Source organism: Gobio gobio (assembly GCF_949357685.1).
Source record: "Gobio gobio genome assembly, chromosome: 24".
NCBI classification, from domain to species: Eukaryota; Metazoa; Chordata; class Actinopteri; order Cypriniformes; family Gobionidae; genus Gobio; species Gobio gobio.
This window is the reverse complement of record NC_137120.1, coordinates 42,343,652-42,365,152: the sequence shown is the minus strand read 5'-3', so window position 1 is coordinate 42,365,152 and position 21,501 is coordinate 42,343,652. Positions and strand designations below refer to the sequence as shown.

Genomic DNA, 21,501 nt, shown 5'->3' with positions numbered 1-21,501 from the left:
AAACAGGTTTGGGCAAGTTTAAATACGGAAGGCTCAAAGCTTTGTTGATCGTATCCTACATTCCTTGTGTAGTAAATAATTGTGGTTGCAGTCGAAGCTTATAAGGAAATATAAACTGTGAAAAGAGAACATTTTCTCCTCTTGATCTCAGCAGAACCAGATTCAATTCAACAAACCAGGTGTGGAAGAGTTGTGAGCTAAATCTATTTCCTCTGTAATGGACAGACGTTTAACCCACATGAAAAAATACTATAGTGTATTATAGTATACTATAGTAAAATTACTCTTGTAAATACTATAGTGTTTTTGAACCATACTTTAGTAAAGATACTACAGTCAATTGTAGTATATTGTAGTATATTATAGTATTTACTACACTTTGTTAATTTACTGTAGTATATTTACTATAGAACGGTTCAAAAACACTATAGTGTTTACTAGAGTAATTTTACTACAATTTACTATAGTATTTTTCATGTGGGCAGAACGAGGGTGTAATGATGTCTGCAAGTGTGTGTGTGTGTGTGTGTGTGTGTGTGTGTGTGTGTGTGTGTGTGTGTGTGTGTGTGTGTGTGTGTGTGTGTGTGTGTGTGTGTGTGTGTGTGTGTGTGTGTGTGTGTGTGTGTGTGTGTGTGTGTGTGTTCTTAGCAGTCCTTCTGCCTTTTAATGTGACGACATTTATGCATTTTCTGCAATCAATTTTTAAAAAGTATAAAAGGTGTGTTTCTGTTTTTTGAGAAAGACACAGTATTTTCATTTGTAAGCAGGCATATATTTTAAAGAGTTCACCCATAAACGGATAATTTGTCATCATTTACTCACTCTCATGTTGTTACTAACCCTGAATGAGAGTATTTATTCTGCTGAACACAAAGGAAGAAGAGTGAAGACTGCTGGTAACCAGAAAGTTGACTGTAGACATTGACTTCTATAGTAGGAAAAAAGTCAATGTTTGATTACCAACATTCTTAAAAATATCTGTCCAACAGAACCTTGTACAGGGTGAGAGTGAGTAAATGACCGTATTTGGGTGAACTAACCCTTTCCGTGGTGGGCTGTTCTTCACAGCTAGGTGGCAGTACATAACAAAAATCTAATCTATGTATTGACAAGACACATCCCAGCTCAAAATGTGACCATAAATATGAGATATGTGTTGTTCTACAGCTACATGCTGTGATTTCTACAAGTGTTTTGCTTGTTTTGATTGAATGCATTGGCTTTGGGTTATAATGAGTTATCTTAACTCTCTGATGCATGACGCAGAGCACTCAAATAATGCTCCAGTTTAGGAGAAATGTATTTGGCAATGGTTATATTTAATTCAAGTACTGGAGAGTAGCAGTTTTACCCTTAAATTGATCTTAAAGTTTAAAAGAAACTTAAATAAGAAACAACATAGAAAGATATGTTAAGGTGATAGAGTTTAAAAGACAATATTTGTACCTTATATCACATTTTAACTGAGCTGTGGTTGAGGACCATAATTGTCCGTAATGTGTTGTGCTTTTCCCAGTATATATATTAAAAGGAATTTATGCAGTGGAGTTTTGTTTTGTTATGGGAGATCTGAGATGGAAAACATTGGTTTCTTAAGCACAAGGATATAAAATTTCCTCTTGTTTATATCAAACCCTAACTCTCAGTTTGAACAGTGGCAGTAGGCCTACATATAAATTAAAAATGAATAAAAAACAGAACATCAACATTAGATTATGTGCTCGGGATGGAAGAATTGACGAAGATATGTCTCAGTGCACAAACACTGTGATCAATTGAACAACATTAAAGCAAACCAAAGAGGGCAAGGTTTCTATGAACATACACTTTACATTATGTTCTTGCTCCATCCATGCAATAAATACACATTCTTAAATGGTTTTCTAGCCTGTATCAATTGCTCATGGTATGACCTATTTTATGACCTTCATCAGTCAATGCTATAATAATATATGTTCATATTTATGAATATATGTAGACATTAAACTCTTTGTATATCCACACTGATAGCGCACACATATTTCTGCCCGTCTTCGCTTGTGTGATTGTCCGCTACAGACTGGCGCGTCTTGTGAGTGTATATTATTACACATCTCTTCAGCTAATAAAAGAAACATACTGCAATTTGGTTATAGGAAAAATTGTGATATATGATGTTCAAAATGCTGAAAATGTCTCAAATTATTTTTTGAATCAACTTCAAAATGGTTGTTCAAATGGTGTTATTTATGACTAAGACAGCTTCAACATTTATATTATTTAACATTTGAATGCAGTAAGATCATGATCTTTACTGGGGATACAAAAGGCATCGAATCCCAGGAATTACCCTGAAATCATGGTAGAACAAAAGTCTTCCTAAAGTCACAGGCTTAGTGTGTTGGTTATCTAATGTGCCCTGAGGTCATTTTCCTTCAGTTTCTGAAATTATTACAGTTTTTTACAATCGCTATGACATTTTTTTCAACACTTTTAACAAATTTCCTAAATTCTTAACCCACCAACACACCTACATCACGCTATTGCCAAAACGATTAATTTCATGCTCAAAATCACTCATTGTAAACTAAACTCCAAAACTAATTTTCAAAATATAATAATTCACTAACACAATGCACTATGTCTACCAAAACCCTAACACATGTTCTCTTCCAACAGAAACATTTAGTCAATCATAGCACAATGTCATAAAAACACTAATACTAGATGGAATTACAGAAACTGCATTATTTTATGTGTCAGGTCTGCCCTTATACAATAGGTAGTATATTTTATTGATCATAGATTGTGTGTCGTTTGAAGACTCTCCACATTTGTGTTTTGTTGGGTTCAGTAAATGCATGCATTTTGTTTCTTTTGCTGCAGAAATTCAATACAAAAAATGAATGACCCATCTCAGAGTAGCTTTATAGAATGCCCTTCAGTTTTATTAGACAATCCTTAGACAAAATACAGTTACATATTAGAGACCAGAGGCAAACAGTCACTGTAATACATGGTAAAAGTATTTACACTTTGCAGTAGGAGAAGCCCTTATACAATATCCAGTTGGTTTCTGGAAAATTCTGGATAATGGATGCCACTGAGATTTGGCTGTACTCATTCACCAGCCCCTCTGATGGCCTGTGGTTTATGACATGGTCTATCTATGATAGTATCTCTTATTTCATCAGTTACCCTAATTCTGGCCCTTCTTTGAGCGCCACCATGCATTCGAAATCCTCAATCTCTCCCTCACCCTTGTCCCATTCCTCTCCCTTGTCCTGGTACTCGTCTTCCTCTCCCTCGTGAAGGCATTTTTCTGACTTTCTTTGTGTTGCTCTATATTTATAGTAAGAGGAGCCCAAAGATGTCCTCTTTTATGGTATACCATATGGTCATGTGACTGAAAGAACATCGACACCTGAATTCCTAGATGGGAATCAGCTGTGATTTATATTTTTGCAGAACTTCATAACTTCAATCAGTTTCTCAGTAACAATGGAATAAAATACAGGGGATATATTTGTGTTTCAATTCTCAATATAAACAGCTGTTCACTTTTACTTTAGTGTATAAGGTTGGATTTAGAACATGGTGTTATCTGTTCTGACGTACAGTGTTAAAGCATTGGTAAATCTGGCAGTAAAAATCCATTGTTTTGGTATTAGTTGAGCTTGTGTGTAAAAGAAGTTCAATTTGTGTTAACTGTATGCATTTTGTGCAAAAGCAACAATAAATGTGTTAATAGTATAGCCTACACAGACAGAAGTTGTGCTAACTGTGTTAAGAGTTAAGGAAAATTGTTAAAAGTATTGAAAAAATTGTCATTGTGACTAAAAAAAACCTACGGATTAACAATGGGATGTCATTAAAGTTCATGTGCATGTAAAGGCAGGCGTCACAACACTTTTGGCAATATAGTGTGTCTTGGAAGTGAAAACCGGTTTATGACCATATCAGTGAGAGAGGAAAGGCAATGAGGGAAGAGAGGTTTTAGCACTTACTCACTAAAAGGGAAGAAAGGTTGGCTTGTGACCAGGGTAGTTTGTATTTATTCACTTGGTGAGATGAAAATGACTGCCCCTTTCTACATATTTCTGTGCTTCTCATTCAGTAATAGATTTGTTATAGCTTTAACATTTGGGGTTTTAACTGATCATTTTGTAGAGTGTTTCATACTATTAAGCCGTATTAATAGAAACCTTTCTTAATCTATTTAATAGATTAAGAAAGGCGTTTTCTCCAGAATGGCTATACAGCTGAATAAAATTATGCTGCATTATTTTCCTGTTTAACACTGTAAAGCTGCTTTGAAACAATCTACATTGTTAAAAGCGCTATATAAATAAAGTTGACTTGACTTAATAACAGCTTTGAGCTGCAGTTTCAAGTGATCATAATACAATTTCGCCATCAATTTGCCTAAAATGCAAATAGGGACACATTACCATGAGACTGTTGGTTTCAATGCAGGGCATCCAGAAATGTTTCACTAGTGACTTGTGACCACTAGACCACTAGTGAATTAAGAGTGAAGTGTAAGGTGTGTCTCTGTTTTCTTACTTTCTCTTTTCTTTCCCAGATTGATCAATTATATAATTATAGCACTTTATACAATAAAGATTGTTTCAAAGATTAAAGATGTTGCAGATTCACTGAAATAGTGAAAGTAAGAACAACATTTTGGTGAAATACATCCAACTTTATTTAATTGTCCCCCTCAGTGGGTATGGTGGTTATGGCTATATATATAAAGATATATATTTATGTCAACAAAAAAATACTTATTAGTAACATGAGAATGACCTTTCTTTGGGAGGGTTTGCCTTGCTTCCTGGAAGTAGGGGTAGGGCGTTGGCAGCCTTAATACAAACAGGAAGGAAGTGAATACCTTTTTTTCCACTTGAAATCCTTTATTTGGTCATTGAGACATAAAACATGGATAATATCTAGAAAAATACTTACAAAAGGAAAATGATAACTATACACTGCAGCAACTATAGTGGTCAGTGGGCTTAAATGGTTGTGGTTTTGGACTCATTGAAGGACCGTTTGGTTCGGTGTGCCACAGGTGTGGCTCGCGGGTCATGGTTCCCAACCGCTGCTTTAGGGCAGGCTTATTCTCACACTTTAAAGGCAGATTCAATTGGTTTAACCAGTTTAACCAATTTATTTGACAAATCATCACTTGACAAATTGTTTCTTGTTGCCAGAGCTCAGATTTATCTTAAGTGCCCTGGTGACGATGAAACATGTTCCCACTATTACTGCAGAAATCATCCATGCAGGGCGTGCAAAAGGTCTTTACAATTGTATGATTTTCTTTTTAGTTAAAGTGCATGTAAAACAAACCTAATTGTTTTGCCTGATAAGGACAAATAGTTATGGTTGACCATAAAACATTCACCAGAGAATTATAAAGATTGCTGTTAGAACATGCGCTTTTAACAAAAATAAAAGATCTTAATTTCGATTCATTTCAACTGTATCCAATAAAGTGCTGCGATCTCTATAAGGATGTGCTATAAAGGTGTGTAAGTTTAGGTTAGGGATTCTTTGTGTCAGTATTGTGCACGCTGCTCGACATATCTTGAATCTGCTGCGATTTTCTTGTCGTTTGTGTGATATGTTGTTTACTATTGTGATAATGTGCCTTTACAGTGTAAGATAATAAAATGCGATCTTTCTCATCTGTGTCTGTAAGACTGAGAAGTAGCCTAGCTATATTATTAATACAAAATTATTACTATCATTGATTTATTTTAATTAATAAATAAATACATTTAATCGACTCATTTATAGTACAACCTCAAGTACTGTCAATGTTGTTTTGTTTGGGAGAAACGTGAAAATAAAAAATCCTGATTATCCAGACACATACATTATAATATATCTGGCGTCTAACACACTATTATTAGCACTGTTTCTAATATTAAAATATGCAATTTTACAGACTAGGATGAAGTCTTTATGCACATTAACAAGGATTAGGGGCGATTATAATGCATTCTTATACTGCAAACCACTAGCACAGTATTCAATGATGATTACAAGATGAGAACATGACACAGCGTGTTAGACCCAGTGTTGAGTTGACATGACCTCTCTCTCTGCAGAAGATATTCATATTTCAGAGTTATTCTGATATCTAAAGACATCAACAGCTTGTTCTGTTCGCTCACTGTCCCCAGCACAGAGGGAATATCATGACGAAATCATGGTCAAAATAAACAATGCATTTATTTAGTAATCTTTAATAACTGCATCTTTCTCAATACCTATAGGCTATACCATGAAACGTCAATGGACAATTAATGACAACATGGTCCCATGACATGGAAGACTTAGAAATTAAAGCTCTTGGTGGGTTACACCAACAAGGATTAAATTATGGACTGCATTTATATAGCGCTTTCAACAGACCCATGGCCATCCAAAGCGCTTTACATCTTGCTTCACATCCAGCTCGTCGGGAGCAGCTGGGGTTAGCTCTTGCTCATGGACACCTCGACACTTTTTGAACCACCAACCTTCCGGTTTGTAGACAACCTTCATGAACCACTGAGCCACTGCCGCCCCATTTAATTTAAATTAAGCTCAGTTTAGAGCTAATCTAGGATTTGTTAATCTAGGCTTTATTTTAAATCGATTTGTGTTGCACCACTTAATTTTAAACCCAGATTAATAAATCGGGGATTAGAATTTAACCTGCGATTAAAACCTCAATTTTTTTTATTAATTTTCGCCCCCTCGCCATTGACAGCAACAATACTAAAATTAATGCTAAATACACTCCTCTCTTCTTTTGTTTGTCCGACACCGAGGTGCACCGAGATGAGTGACGGATCCGCATCCCGGACTCGATAGCAGGCGTAAACTCACGGGTCGCCACGACCATCACATTCTGACGGCTCAATTGACTTCTTTTTTCAGTTTTATTAGTAATAAACACCTCTCGGAGACCATATAGTTTAATTGCAGGTGCACGCCATTTTATTTAAACCTCCTCACATGTAAGTTTAAAATGAATCCATGATTGAGATTTAAATCTGAGTTTAAAATTATGGAGCAGAAGGATTTAATCTATTTTAAATATAAATTAAATCCAGAATCAAAATGATAGTTTAAATGTTAAGCTGCTTATTTTTAAACTAATTTTAAAGTTTGGTGCAACAGAATTTAGATAAACCTTGATTTAATCTAGATTTCAGATTATCCCTTGTTGGTCCAACCCACCCTTTATCTTATAAATCTTTATCAACTTCTAACTCTGGGCGCGTTCCATTCGACCATAAGTGGACTGCGAAGTGGACTTCAGAGGGTTTTCTGCCATCTGAAGTGAGATTCCAATCCAAAGGGAGCGAACATGTTCAGTCCGAAGGGCACTGCGAACGGCGCAGGGAAGAAGGGAACATCGATACATCACTTCACAGGAAGTAGAGAGTGAAAATCACCCAAATGTCTTTGCGCGTCGCGTGCATCACCTGTCTGAACTAATGATGGAGCAGAGCCGTTGCTGGAAGAGTTTTTAAACAGCTCTGCGATTAAGGAGTTTACAAATGCATTTGAATATTCATAGTTATTATACAAACTAGAGTATTTATGAATGGTTATGGCAATAAATGTTACATTCGTATATTATATTTTATGAATATGTAAACACATTAAAAGTGTTGAGAAGCACCTGAGGGCTGTCATGTTTTATATTTGACTTTATTTACCTCAGGAATGTTTACTGTGCAGCTGCACGTGGGAAAGAAAGCGCACGAGATGAGACGCTAAAGACCATTAAGAATAGCCTACTAACCAAATCAAAGTATTTTCATATTGAATGACAGGTGCAGCTTCAGATCTGTTCATAGTCAATACAGGTTATTAGTAAACTAATAAAACTAATGGACAATGTTTTGATTATATGTTTTAGATAGCCTATACTGTGTGTTTTTGTAAATGTATATGCTTATTATATGGTTTATATAAACCGTCGTTGCCTTTCTTTGATGACGTTGCAGGGCGTTCCAAATTAGTGATTATTGTCGGCGAAGTCCACTTCACCTGATTTACCGAGCTCAGGGAGTAGCCTTCAGTCAAAGGTGTGGCGGTGCATCTGATATCACCGTAGTGTGTGTGTGTGTGTGTGTGTGTGTGTGTGTGTGTGTGTGTGTGTGTGTGTGTGTGTGAGAGAGAGAGAGAGAGAGAGAGAGAGAGAGAGAGAGAGAGAGAGAGAGAGAGAGAGAGAGAGAGAGAGAGAGAGAGAGAGAGAGAGAGAGAGAGAGAGAGTGAAGTGTAAGGTGTGTCTCTGTTTTCTTTCTTTCTCTTTTCTTTCCCAGATTGATCAATTATATAATAGCCTACGACTGCACAAAACTTGCTAACCAATAAATACGTCGTAAACGCGTACCTTCATTTGACCTTTTCTTGAAACAATAAACCTGCTGAGATACAAGGAGGAGCGAGAACTAAAATTCTCAGTTCTACGCGCATGCCCGAGAAACTCAATATTCAAATGAGTTCCAAAAATCTCGTAACACCGGTTTGGCCGGTTGGGCCACCATTAACTAACACTGATGCTGTATAAAATGGCACCCATGACCTTTTGTTTGTTAGAATTTTTTTCTTGTCTGTTTTATTTTATTTACTTTAGTCAATTTGTATTTTTGCTTTGAATTAATATGTCTCGTGGTATTGTTCTGGTTATGGCATTACGTTTTGTAGAGGACAGTCGTTAATCCGTTTGAAAGCCCGTTCTCCACAGCGCTATGAGGACATTATTTATCAGAAAGTGTTCGTTCATCTCTTGAGGAATATGATTTTAGAAACTGCTTTCATCTGTCTATGCATTCTGATCACAAACGGTGAGTTTCATCTCATACCGCGACTGGAACAGCCTGAATGTAGAATACATATGCAAAAAACTGGTATAACACTTGATATTCTGTGCTTCTCACTTCTGAAATGATGGATACCCCTGCAGCCCAGCATATGTAGAATAGGCTACACAGCTGAAAACATGTTTGGACTCATTAAATACTTTGTCATTCAACTTTTTTTGTTGTTGTTATTTTAAATGTTCTGACTTAATTCAATAAAACGCACTTTATTTGTTTGTTTGTTATGACATTACTTAGTTTGAATGTGTTTCAGGATCAGGAGTGTGTGCTGATGGTGATGAAGTGAAGTCAGTGACTGAGGGAGATTCTGTCTCTCTAAACTCTGATGTTACTGAAGTACAGAGAGATGATCAGATACTGTGGAAGTTTGAACCTCGAGGGACTCTTATCGCTGAAATTCACAGACAGAACATCTATATATATGACAGTAATACAGTATTTGAGAAAAGACTCCAGATGGACAGTCAGACTGGATCTCTGACCATCACAAACATCAGATCTGAACACACTGGACTCTATAAACTGACCGTCATCAGCAGAGGAACTTCATACCAGAGATTCAGTGTTTCTGTCTATGGTGAGTAAACTCTATGAATGTCACAAATGATATCGTTTTTTATTTATTTATTCTAGGCTAAACTCAGTGTGCTGAATAATAGTTTCCTTAAAGGGTTAGTTCACCCAAAACTGTAAATTGTGTCATTAATGACTGAGCCTCATGTGGTTGGACACCCGTCAGACCTCCGTTCATCTTCAGACACAAATGAAGATATTTTAGTGTAAATCTGATGCTCTGAAAGGCCTCCATTGGCTCAACTTTACTCAAGACCCTTAAAAGACACTAAAGACGTCGATACAAAGTCCATCTCACTACAGCGGCTCTACAATAACTTTATGAAGAGACGAGAATAGTTTCTGTGCACAAAAAAACCCTAAATAAGATAGTGATGATGATTTCAAAACACGGCATCATGAAGTTTCGAAGCGTTATGAATCAGTGAGTCGATTCAGCAGTTCAGAGCGTTATGAATCAGTGAGTCGATTCAGCGGTTCAGAGCGTTATGAATCAGCGAGTCGATTCAGCGGTTCAGAGCGTTATGAATCAGTTAGTTGATTCAGTGGTTCAGAGCGTTATGAATCAGCGAGTCGATTCAGCGGTTCAGAGCGTTATGAATCAGTTAGTTGATTCAGTGGTTCAGAGCATTATGAATCAGCGAGTCGATTCAGCGGTTCGGAGCGTAATGAATCAGTGAGTCGATTCAGCGGTTCGGAGCGTTATGAATCAGTGAGTCGATTCAGCGGTTCGGAGCGTTATGAATCAGTGAGTCGATTCAGCGGTTCAGAGCGTTATGAATCAGCGAGTCGATTCAGTGGTTCAGAGCGTTATGAATCAGTGAGTCGATTCAGCGGTTCAGAGCGTTATGAATCAGCGAGTCGATTCAGCGGTTCAAAGTGTTATGAATCAGCGAGTCGATTCAGCGGTTCAAAGCGTTATGAATCAGTGAGTCGATTCAGCGGTGCGGAGCGTTATGAATCAGCAAATCGATTCAGCGGTTTCGGAGCGTTATGAATCAGCGAGTCTTTTGGGTGAATTAACTTAGAAGGCTCATGATACCCTTACTTAGAAGAGAGAGGTTATTATGTGAGTATAGGTGACCATAAGTCTGAGTGGACATCCATGACATGCGGAGTCCCACAAGGGTCAATTCTTGCACCACTCCTATTCAACCTGTATATGCTGCCACTGAGCCAAATAATGAAAAATAACAAAATGGCTTACCACAGCTATGCTGACGACACCCAGATCTACTTAGCCCTATCACCTAATGACTACAGCCCCATTGACTCTCTATGTAAATGCATTGATGAAGTTAACAGTTGATGTGCCAAAACTTTCTTCAGTTAAACAAAGACAAAACTGAAATCACTACATTAGGAAACAAAGATGAAATTCTCAAGGTGAATGCATATCTTGAGGCTAAAGGTCTGAAATAAAAAAATCAAGTCAGGAATCTTGGTGTGATTTTGGAGTCAGACCTGAGCTTCAATAGTCATGTCAAAGCAATAACTAAATCAGCTTACTATCATCTGAAAAATATATCAAGAATTAGATGCTTTATTTCCAGGCAAGACTTAGAGAAACTCGTTCATGCTTTTATTACCAGTAGGGTGGACTATTGTAATGGTCTTCTCACCGGCCTTCCCAAAAAGACCATTAGACAGCTGCAGCTCATACAGAACGCTGCTGCCAGGATCCTGAGCCGAACCAGAAAATATGACCATATCACACCAGTCCTCAGATCTTTACACTGGCTTCCAGTTACATTTAGGATCGATTTTAAAGTACTATTACTTGTATATAAATCACTCAATGACCTAGGACCTCAATACATTGCAGATATGCTGATTAAATACAAACCCAACAGATCACTCAGATCATCAGGATCAAGTCAATTAGAAATACCAAGGGTTCACTCAAAGCAAGGAGAGTCTGCTTTTAGCTATTATGCCAGCCGTAGCTGGAACCAGCTTCCTGAACAGATCAGATGTGCTCCAACAGTAGCCACTTTCAAATCCAGACTCAAAACACATCTGTTCAGCTGTGCATTTACTGAAGGAGCTGTGCCACTGTACGTGCTTTGTCCGAACTGCTTGCATTTTAATTCATATGCTTAAATTTAACCCTGTTTTTATTTTTATTTTTAATTATACTCTTTATTTTTATCTTTCAATATTTTATTTATTTTGTATTTATTTTCATTCCTATTATAACTGTTTTAATTATCTTACGAATATTTTTATTTCATTTCTGTGTAAAGCAGTTTGAATTGCCACTGTGTATGAAATGTGCTATACAAATAAACTTGCCTTGCCTTGCCTTTAAACATTGCTTACTCATAACAAAGGTGTAGTTTGATGATGCCGTGAATGAGTGTGGAATCATGGGAGTTGTTGTCTTCAGCTCCACAGCCGATGGACGGCAGAAATCATGTTCATGAATGAGTGAATGCATTCAAGTTTTATTACCGTCACGGTGGCTTGAAGCAGGACGGGTCGAGTCTCGTGGGAGTGAATGCTCAGACACCGGCGATTCACACCATTCTCTGGGCTTTTATTAAGCTTATGGTGCAGTCGGCCACTTCCGCTCTTTCCGTTGCATATGTGTGGACATGACGTTATTGACAGCGACGTGCAGACAGCGTGGGTTCAGTAGTCAGGGCACTGATCAGGGATCAGTCCATTTACATATGTCTTAATCAGTGCCCTGACTACTGAACTAGAGCCGATTGAGACGCACCCCGAAGTCCTGGTTAAAATGGCTGATTTCATTCAACATTATGGAAACATTTGGGATAATGTACACAAGTCAATAAAATATCTAACACTGTTCTAGTGGTTTTTGAATATTTTGATCTAAAAATTAGGGGTGCACCGATCCGACTTTTTCAGTCCCGATACCGATACCGATGCCTGGGCTTTGTGTATCTGTCGATACCCGATACCGATCCGATATATTGTTGAATTAATAATAAACTGTATATCTTCCACCTTATACCTTCCTTGAAGAGACTAAAGGCACCAGACTTTACTAACTAAACATAACTAAGACAAAATAACAGATGTATGTAAGGTGTTGAATTCTTATTTATTTAAAAAACAATTGTGCATTCAAATCTAAAATAGAATGTAATCTAACTTCTTTAAATAAATAAAATGTAGCAGTGGAAACAAAAAACAGTGTATTGGTCAAACATACAATAGTAATCTGACAGTTACCAAACATTTTTTACACTACAGATAATTGTTTTGGTATATAATCATATCAATATTAAAAAGTAGCATTACAAATTAACAAATAGTCTAATTTTCTACCATATGCAATTTAATAAAAATTTTCAGCTAGCTAATAACAACTTTGTTCTGGTTTCACCTCACTCCAGATTAAATGATTGTAGGCTAGGCCTATTTATTTTACTACACATTGTCAACAGAAATAAGATGAAATACTGTTGATAATTAAAAATAATTCTTACTACCCACTCTTGCTAAAATGGGTAAGCACACTTGTGTTCTCATTTCAGTTGCGTTCTGAGTAAATTAATAAACTGAGTTCATGAGTTCAGTGTTGGACAGATCAGTTGTTCTGGCCAGTCGTTAAAATGATTCGGTTCAAAGGAGTCATTAGGTCACGAATCGGACATTAGTTGTGTGCGCGTTGTGTGCGAATCCCGTCTGTTAGAACATCGAGAAAGATGTCAACACACAGAAAACACTTCATAACTGGATATAATTTGTCTCCCGCTTATTGAAAGTATGCTTTATGTCAGCTGGTCAGAGAAGAGTCAATGTTTTTTGAGCGCAATTCACACCCAGTGATAATTCAAGGACAAAATTGTCCGAATGTGTCACGTGCAACATGGTTTCGGTCTTCCGAGCTTTTGATTTGGATGAATATGTGAAATATGAGAGCGAACACTGATTATTTTGAAGACCCAGAGAGCGCGCGCGGGGGAGGAGCTCTCAGATCGGTCTCTCTGTCACTCAGTCACGAGCGCAGCATCTGTTCTACATCACTCGTAAATCACAATAACTCATCAAATTAGGCTTTGGCCGTCAAAAAAATGTCAATGCAGGAAAGACCCTGACTTTGCAGTAATACCCTCGAAACAGCGACGAACTAGTTGGCGTGGCAAGCGTGAAATATCTCCTCCACACAGCCGACTCTCTGGCTCCCTCCCTTCTAGCCTGCGACACACGTGAAGCTGACGAATGACGTAGGTTCTGCTGCGACGGAAAAAAACACCTGGATCGGCTTGTGGATCTGTTAATTTTTCCGATCCCCGATCCAGCTATTTTGTCAGTATCGCGGCCGATATCCGATCCTAATATCGGATCGGTGCACCCCTACTAAAAATCGTACATATTATGCTTATTAATGCTGAATTTAAATATTTAAAATGCCCAAAATTGCTGCCGAGAAGAAATATATGCACAATAGCTGTTCAAATGATCAATCAGTGTCTTAGTTTAGATTAGAGCTGCACGAGTAATCATTAAAAGATCGTGATCTCGATTCAAACACACACGCAATCTTTCCTAAATGACAACGGATCCAGTGTCTATTATGCCTCGTCTGAAAACATCTGTATCGTCTTATTTTTGCAATGGATTTTATAATAATACTGAGATAAAACCTGCATGTTCTTTCATGTTTTCCAGCTCCTCTACCCATTCCTGTCATTTCCAGTTACTCTTCACAGTGTCCTTCATCCTCCTCCTCCTCCTCCTCAGAGTCCAGATGTGCAGTGGTGTGTTCAGCTGTGAATGTGAGTCATGTGACTCTCTCCTGGTACAAAGGAAACAGTTTATTGTCCAGCATCAGTGTGTCTGATCTCAGCATCAGTCTCTCTCTACCTCTGGAGGTGGAATATCAGGATAACAACACCTACAGCTGTGTGCTCAACAATCCCATCACAAACCACACCACACATCTGGACATCAGCCATCTCTGTCACACATGTGCAGGTACAGTAGAGCTGAGATTACTGTCTCCTGACCTGTACTGATGGGGATATTTTGTAGGTTTATTATTGTGAGCTATAACCTCAACACAATGGGGCACTAAATTAAAAAAATCAGCACTAAATTTTTCAAATAAACATCTTTATTAAAACTAAATTAATCATTTAAACTAAATTACTGATCGAATTATTGATCTAAAGCCCACACTGTCGCTGTGTGATGGTTGAGATGGGCTGATGACATCAGCGTTTTTTCCGGAGTGGCTATGCGGCTGAATAAAATTATGCTGCATTATTTTCCTGTTTAACACTGTGAAGCTGCTTTGAAACAATCTACTTTGTGAAAAGCGCTATATAAATAAAGTTGACTTGACTTGACAATATTTGAGTATGTCATTGTTTAATACTAGAGCTTCCATTACTGTAACACCTGGTGTTGAAACTCTCTGACCAAAGGCAGGTCAGCATCACATCAAGATAAACAGTTTAACTATTTTAAGAGTATCTCCAGTTGTGTTTTAGATGAGTTGATCTGATCTGCTGTCTTGTGTCTCGGGTTGATCTCAGACTGGCAGGACTAATGTACAGTATGTTCTGTTTTCTGTGTGTTTATTACAGAACAGAGTCACAAGTCATATATTATTCCAGTGGTAGTTTGTGTGGTGTCGTTGCCGGCCATAATTACAGCAGGGATTGTGTTCTGGATTATCAAGACCCGTAAAGAAGAACCACAACCCGGCAAGTATTCCTGCAGTTCACACCAGTCTTTCTGTTTCAGCATTTCAGGGTTGGGCGATATGACTAAATTAACATTTTACGATATGAGAAACTTTATTTCACAATAATGATATATCATTTTTTTGTGTTATTTTATCTCATTTCTGTTATTAAAAATAAGAAAAAGAAGTACAAACAATAGGACAAATTCAATATAACAAAAAATATTAATTAAACAAACTATGTTTTTCAGGTACAATAGATTTATTCAACAGAAATGTGTTAATCAAATGTAAAAAATAAATATAGCAAAGTGTTCACTGTATGAATGAAACAGTTATTCAGTGTGGAGCAGTAATTAATGAGCAGCATTAATGACACAGAACATCAGGGTTATTAGGCTGCTGTCACTTTAAGAGCAAACACACAGATCTGTTATACTTATACCAACAGGGGTCTCATTTATAACCGATGCGTATGCACAAAACAGGCCCTGAAAGAGGTGTACGCCACTTTCGACGCATAAGTTGTGATTTATAAAAACAAACTTGATGGGAAAATTTGCGCACCTGCAGGCAAACTCATGTGTACAAACTCTTTTACTGTATAGAGTGAGAAAAGTAATGAAGTAAGAACAATTTAAAACTCTGTTTTTATTTTGATAAACACATTTACATTAATGTTCCAGTTTCATTTATGGCAATATGCACTGAAATTACGTAAAGTCATACTCAGAATTTAGCCTACACAAAAATTATATGAATTTAGACAGACATGTGGACGTGTGACTTTTGATCAGTTTTCCTCAGACACGCTGTTTTAATCCTGAAGTCCGTTTTGCAGAGATGGACTAAAAATGAACTCCCAAAACGTACTGCGAGATTCTGGAAGATGAATTCTTCAAACAGTGGTACTAGAGGATGTGGTGCTGGTCCTTCAAGAGTCACTCTCAACCTATCTGTCCATAAAGCCTATAAATAAACCTTCTTCATGTATTTTACAACACTTCAGCTTGTGATTCTTATCTAGTGGGGGTCATTTTTTAGGATTCTTTACCTAACTGAAGTCTCTGAGATCCTGACACCTTCACTTCTGGAGACTCCAGGTAGGTTGCAGCTTTGGAAAATGGTGGCGCTGGAGACTAAAGGGTTCCTGATGGTTTCACCCTTAATTCTTCACCTTAATTCTTCATTCTTTTGCAGTTAACAGGTGTCTTTTCTTCACCACCTGTTTTTGTCTGATCCTGCTGACCCAACGAGCATTTCACTGTCCAATGGTCATGCCTTAACTGCAATGTCTAGTATTGCATTAGTATTGCATCCTTCTCATGGGCATTTAATACTTTTTGACTTTTCAGTCTGAGTTAAATCTCTTTTTTGGCTCAATTTACCTGTAAAAGAAAACATGCCTAATAATTCTGCACACCTGAATATAAGGTGATTTTCATTTCCAGCCTTCATGAACAATTATATATCACTTATACATTATTAAATACTAAATCAATAGTAGTTATTAGGATTACTGTGGTTTGGAATTGGTCAAATGTGCCTGGAAAAAAAATATGATCAGAAAATCAACGTGCCTAATAATTCTGCACTCCCTGTACAGATCAGTAAATTGTGTGAAAAATACTGTGTTTTTTTACACGTGAAACATGAACACGTTATATTGCACACTGTAAACACAATCAAAGCTTTAAAAAAAACACGAAAAACGGGACCTTTAAACAATTACTAGATAAACTGCACTTTAAAAAAAAAAAAAAAGTGTTCTAATATATGCACGGATTGATTCTGACAGCGCTGCACAAGCTCGCAGCGCCATTGGCTGGACACTATTAGCTTGTTAGCCAGGGTTCAAAGTCCAAAGTGCGAGAAAAATCAGCGCTGAAACGGTGCTACGTCAGTTGCCCGCCTGCCCGGTAAACTTTTTATGAATGAGAATTTTGAGAATGTGATATGGTTTAGTGCGAATATCTTATCTGACGTGCTGCATGTTTTGGATGGAGTACAGCATAGCTTCCAGTTTCTGTTCACAGTAAATGCTTCTCTGCAAGTAGCCTACTATATGTTCGAGTCGCTCAAAATGATCATGGGAACGCAACATGCTGCAAACATCTTCCCAAATTCGTAATGAGAATCATTTATAAATGAATAAAATGTCTTCCTGCGTGTTTCTGCCAAAATAAAAGCTGTTTAACTTTTTAAACAAATCCATCAACTTCTTGTTTTTAAAAGAAGTCTGTTCTGCTCACCAAGGCAGCATTTATTTGACCAAAAATACAGTAAAAACGGACAGTAATATTGTGAAATATTATTGCAATTTAAAATAGCTGTTTTCTATGTGAATATATAGTAAAGTGTGATTTATTCCTGTGATCAAAGCTGAATTTATCATCATTACTCCAGTCTTCAGTGTCACATGATCCTTCACAAACCATTCTGATATGAGGATGATCAAGAAACATTTATGAATAATATCAGTTTTGAAAACAGTTGTGTATTTTTTTGTTTTTAGGATTCTTTGAAAGCTCTCTATTTCAGATAAATGCTGTTATTTTGCCCTTTCTATTCATCAAATAATTCTGGGGCAAAAATTGTGAGCATATTCAGCAGAAGAGGCTTCTTTAAAAAAAAAAAAAAAAAAAAATATATATATATATATATATATATATATATATATATATATATATGTGTGTTTTTTTTTTGTTTGTTTTTTTAAGTGTACATATCCCAGTCTGAACTGTAGTACTGTAAGACTTTGAATATTAAAGTGCGATTCAACATCTGATCACTCTTGTGTCTTTGCTACTGTTACAATTAAAAACCGTATAAGGGTAAAAACATGACAGGTAGACATGATGTAAGCAGCACAGCTACAACTACTAACATTGATAATGACTGTGCCAATTATCAAGAACTGACAATAGTCAGTCGTATTGGTGGCACCAAGGGGCCCCCAAATAAAATTCTGCTTAGGGCCCCATAAGGGCTTGGGCCGGCCCTGAGCTCCCAGCTCCGCCTCCTTCTCACTCCGTTATTTACCCAGAAATATTGTTTGCTCGTTATGTAGGGTGTGATACTACAAAGTATTGGTATATTATTCAAATAGAGTACGAACATAAATGTATGCTATTCTACCTGGAGTAGATATTTATGTTAAAACAATGTCAATGCTCGATGATGCATTTGGAGCTCACCTTTCTTTTCAAAAAACTGAGTGAGCAACTGCTTGCCCTCATTTGCCTTTCTCTCTTTGATCTAATTTCGTTTTTGAGCCCCTAGTTTTCCTTTCTTAAGGAAAGACATGACTCTTCCCCTGTCTTCCTAGTTCATATCACGGCTAACTCCAGCTCCCGTGCCGTGTCTCATTAACTGATTCACCGCAGGTCCAGCAGCAGAAGCACCTGAGCTGCGGGTCGTACCATGTACATTGATTCGAGAGGGGTGGTGGGGCCCTGCACAGCATGAAAACGACTTTTTTTTAATACCAAACCAGTGCCTAACTACAAGTTTAGTTTTGCACAGGAACTTTTTTATTTGTACATAAATGCTATACAAATGTGCATGTATATGTATGTATAGAAAACTGACTTCTAAGGGCCCCCCCCTGCCTCGCCCCTGCCTGGTGCACATCATTGTCAGCAAGAGATTGGTTAATGAGATCAGCCTTTATAGAGACTGCGGATCAATCAAAGCGATTATCGGCTGAGCGATCGATAGCCGATCAATCGGAGCACCCCTATTGCATGATCACAGGTCTGTGTGTGCAGATCGTATGCTCCAGATTGATATGCATGAAGACTTGAGGCTTCTCCCTTGTGCATTGTGATCTAAACCCTCTATGTATCTTTTTACCATATTTATTATAAAACCTTTTATATATCCCACTTGAATGCTCCTCGACGAGAGGTGCTCCTTCTGTCTGAAATGTAGCAAAAACATTTTTCTTCAAAGAGAAATTTCAGGCAAAATGACAGTTTGGGAGCAGAACATACTTTCTGCTTTATTGAATGATGGATTTTCATGTGTAATTGTTATTTTCTGAAAGATTTAACTCTTTCTCCAATTTCACATCTGTTCATTAACACTGATTTTTACTTTTGTGTTTTCTTACAGAAACATAATGAAGAAGATGACATAGCAGGGCTCTACACTAGCACTTTCTGATCACTTTGCCATTACAGGGTGATATGATTACCATTATAAGAGCATTTGTTTTCTAATCGTTTTAAATGTTTGCATTATCTTTTGTCATTTTCTTAAATTAAAATAGAAATGTTGTCTTTAAATGTTAATTTAAATAGTAAATTCATTAGTTAGAGATGCTGATTTTATTTGATTGTTCTGATTGTATGTGCACTAAAGAAGCTGCTCATGGGTAAATAAGGTTGTATGAAGGTGTGATGAATTGAGAAATCAAGTCTTTGATATATAAAAGTTAATCGTGATATAAGAATATCCTGTAAGTTTCAGAGCTGAAAACTTCCTTGATTGTCAAAGAAAAGCTTTTATTGACACCAGACGCAGAAACAAGCGATCGAATGTAAGCAGACGCATATGTAAAATAACATGATCATCAACATTAAACATCATAAATCAAAACCTTCTGATGTTTCTGAATGAGCTGTGGGCCCAGGATGAGCTCTTGAGGTGTTGATGAACTCCATCTGTGTGTGAACATCGCTCTGAATCTCATCTGGATGCAGTATGTGACAAAAACGTGATTTTCTCAGCTTTTTGATCAAAATGTTGCTTTTTTGTATGAAACTTGCCCATATTTAAGTGCTGATAAAAAAAAAGGAATGCTTGAAGCGAGAATAAAACGTTTCTGTTTTGTTTTGTTTAAAAGCAGAAGGTCTGCTCTTTCTTTATGGGTCATTACATTTTTGTGAAAACGATCAAAAACCCTAGCGGTGGCTGGCAACTTTTTTTTTTAAATGCTGGCAGGGAAAGAGTTAATGTTCCCGTTTCATTAATGGCGATATGCACTGAAGTTTAATAAAGTTATTACTCAGGATTTTAACATAAACATTTAAACATGATATGAATTTAGATAGACATGAGAATGTGCAACTTTTGATCATTTTCCCCTGTGACAATCGTGTTTTAAATATAAGCTAATTCCAATAATTCCTCTTTAAACTAAACTCATGTTATGACAATGTTTTAGTGAGGATGATGATCAGTTTACTGTACAACCACAGCTGCACTGACACGGAGCGTAAAGATCTTCACAAAACAATGAAAAATACCACTGAAGGATACAACTTGAAGAAAATGGTAAGATTTGTGCGATTCCAAATAGCCTAAACATCCTATATGTTCACATTACCAGCAAAACTGCATGAATTTGATTTGAATTGTTTAAAATGAACTAAATATTTTGAATTTAAAATAGCATCTGGCCCGTGGAAATGAATGAATCAACTTTATTTAAAAAAATGTATCTGAGAAAGTATTTTATGAAAATTTTGATATATTTATTCTAAAATATAAAAAGGATATTGGATGATGTTCAGCAATGTATACGGTGTAAGGCACCAATGGCATTTATAGTCCGTATCTAATATTTTTGACAGTGTTCAACATGTATCATATGAATGGGAATATGCGATGATATATGGTGATGTCGGGTGGATCTTCTGCTGGCGGGTATTTATAATGGGATTTTTGCGCAGGTTCTGGCGTACACATGGTTTTATAAATCAGAATTTTTTCGTGTATAGCCTATGAATCTAGCTTTTGTGCATACAAACACTTTTAGGATGAAATCTACGGAAAGTTTTATACATGAGGCCCCAGGTGTGGTTTTGTTTGAAACTATTTTCACGAAATAGATAGTATTGGCTAAAACGTTAAGTCACTTAATATTGTGGGATTACAAATTAATAAATTGTTATATTTAGGTTCCAATGTAATAGAATATAACTGAAAACATTATCTATATTGTGTTTTTGAGGTAAACTTGAGGACATTCTAAGGAGATTAAGTCAGGCAGTGTAATGTTTGAGACATTAAGTATTTTGTCTTTATGCCCTTCCTGACCATTTAGCATAACAAGCTCAGAGTACAATATCGTTTGGCTGATTGGATTAGCACCTATGCATTTGAATGACACGGTTATGCTGATTGAATTACACTCTAAAAAAAAAGGTTCTAGATTGCACCAAAAATGGTTCTTGGCTTGTAATCATAGGGGAACCTTTTTTAGTGCTATATAGCACCAATTCTGGTGCTTCAGTGGTTCTTCAGCGGTTCTTCAGAGGTTCTTCAGCAGTTCTTTGACTAAGGTGCTATATAGCACCTCTGAAGATCCGCTGAAGAACCACTGAAGCACCAGAATTGGTGCTATATAGCACTAAAAAAGGTTCCCCTATGATTACGAGC

General features: G+C 36.9%; 2 protein-coding genes across 3 annotated transcripts in view; both read left to right on the top strand.

Annotated features, from left to right (window-relative positions):
• LOC307120889 (uncharacterized protein) overlaps positions 1-21,501 on the top strand; it is a 678,898-nt gene that overhangs the window by 63,634 nt on the left and 593,763 nt on the right. The gene's annotated exons all lie outside the window — the stretch shown is intronic.
• On the top strand, positions 63-19,958 carry LOC307120884 (uncharacterized protein). Of its 2 annotated transcripts, none has more exons than XM_079808106.1 (5): positions 63-179; positions 9,127-9,450; positions 14,094-14,399; positions 15,014-15,133; positions 19,231-19,958. In XM_079808106.1, the coding sequence occupies exons 2-5, from the start codon at positions 9,330-9,332 to the stop codon at positions 19,236-19,238; spliced, it is 555 nt and encodes a 184-aa protein (XP_079664232.1). In that variant the 5' UTR covers positions 63-179; positions 9,127-9,329; the 3' UTR covers positions 19,239-19,958. The 2 variants fall into 2 exon arrangements, with proteins under 2 accessions (XP_079664232.1, XP_079664231.1); XM_079808105.1 differs by lacking the exon at positions 63-179 and adding an exon at positions 8,536-8,837 and having other exon boundaries at positions 19,231-19,930.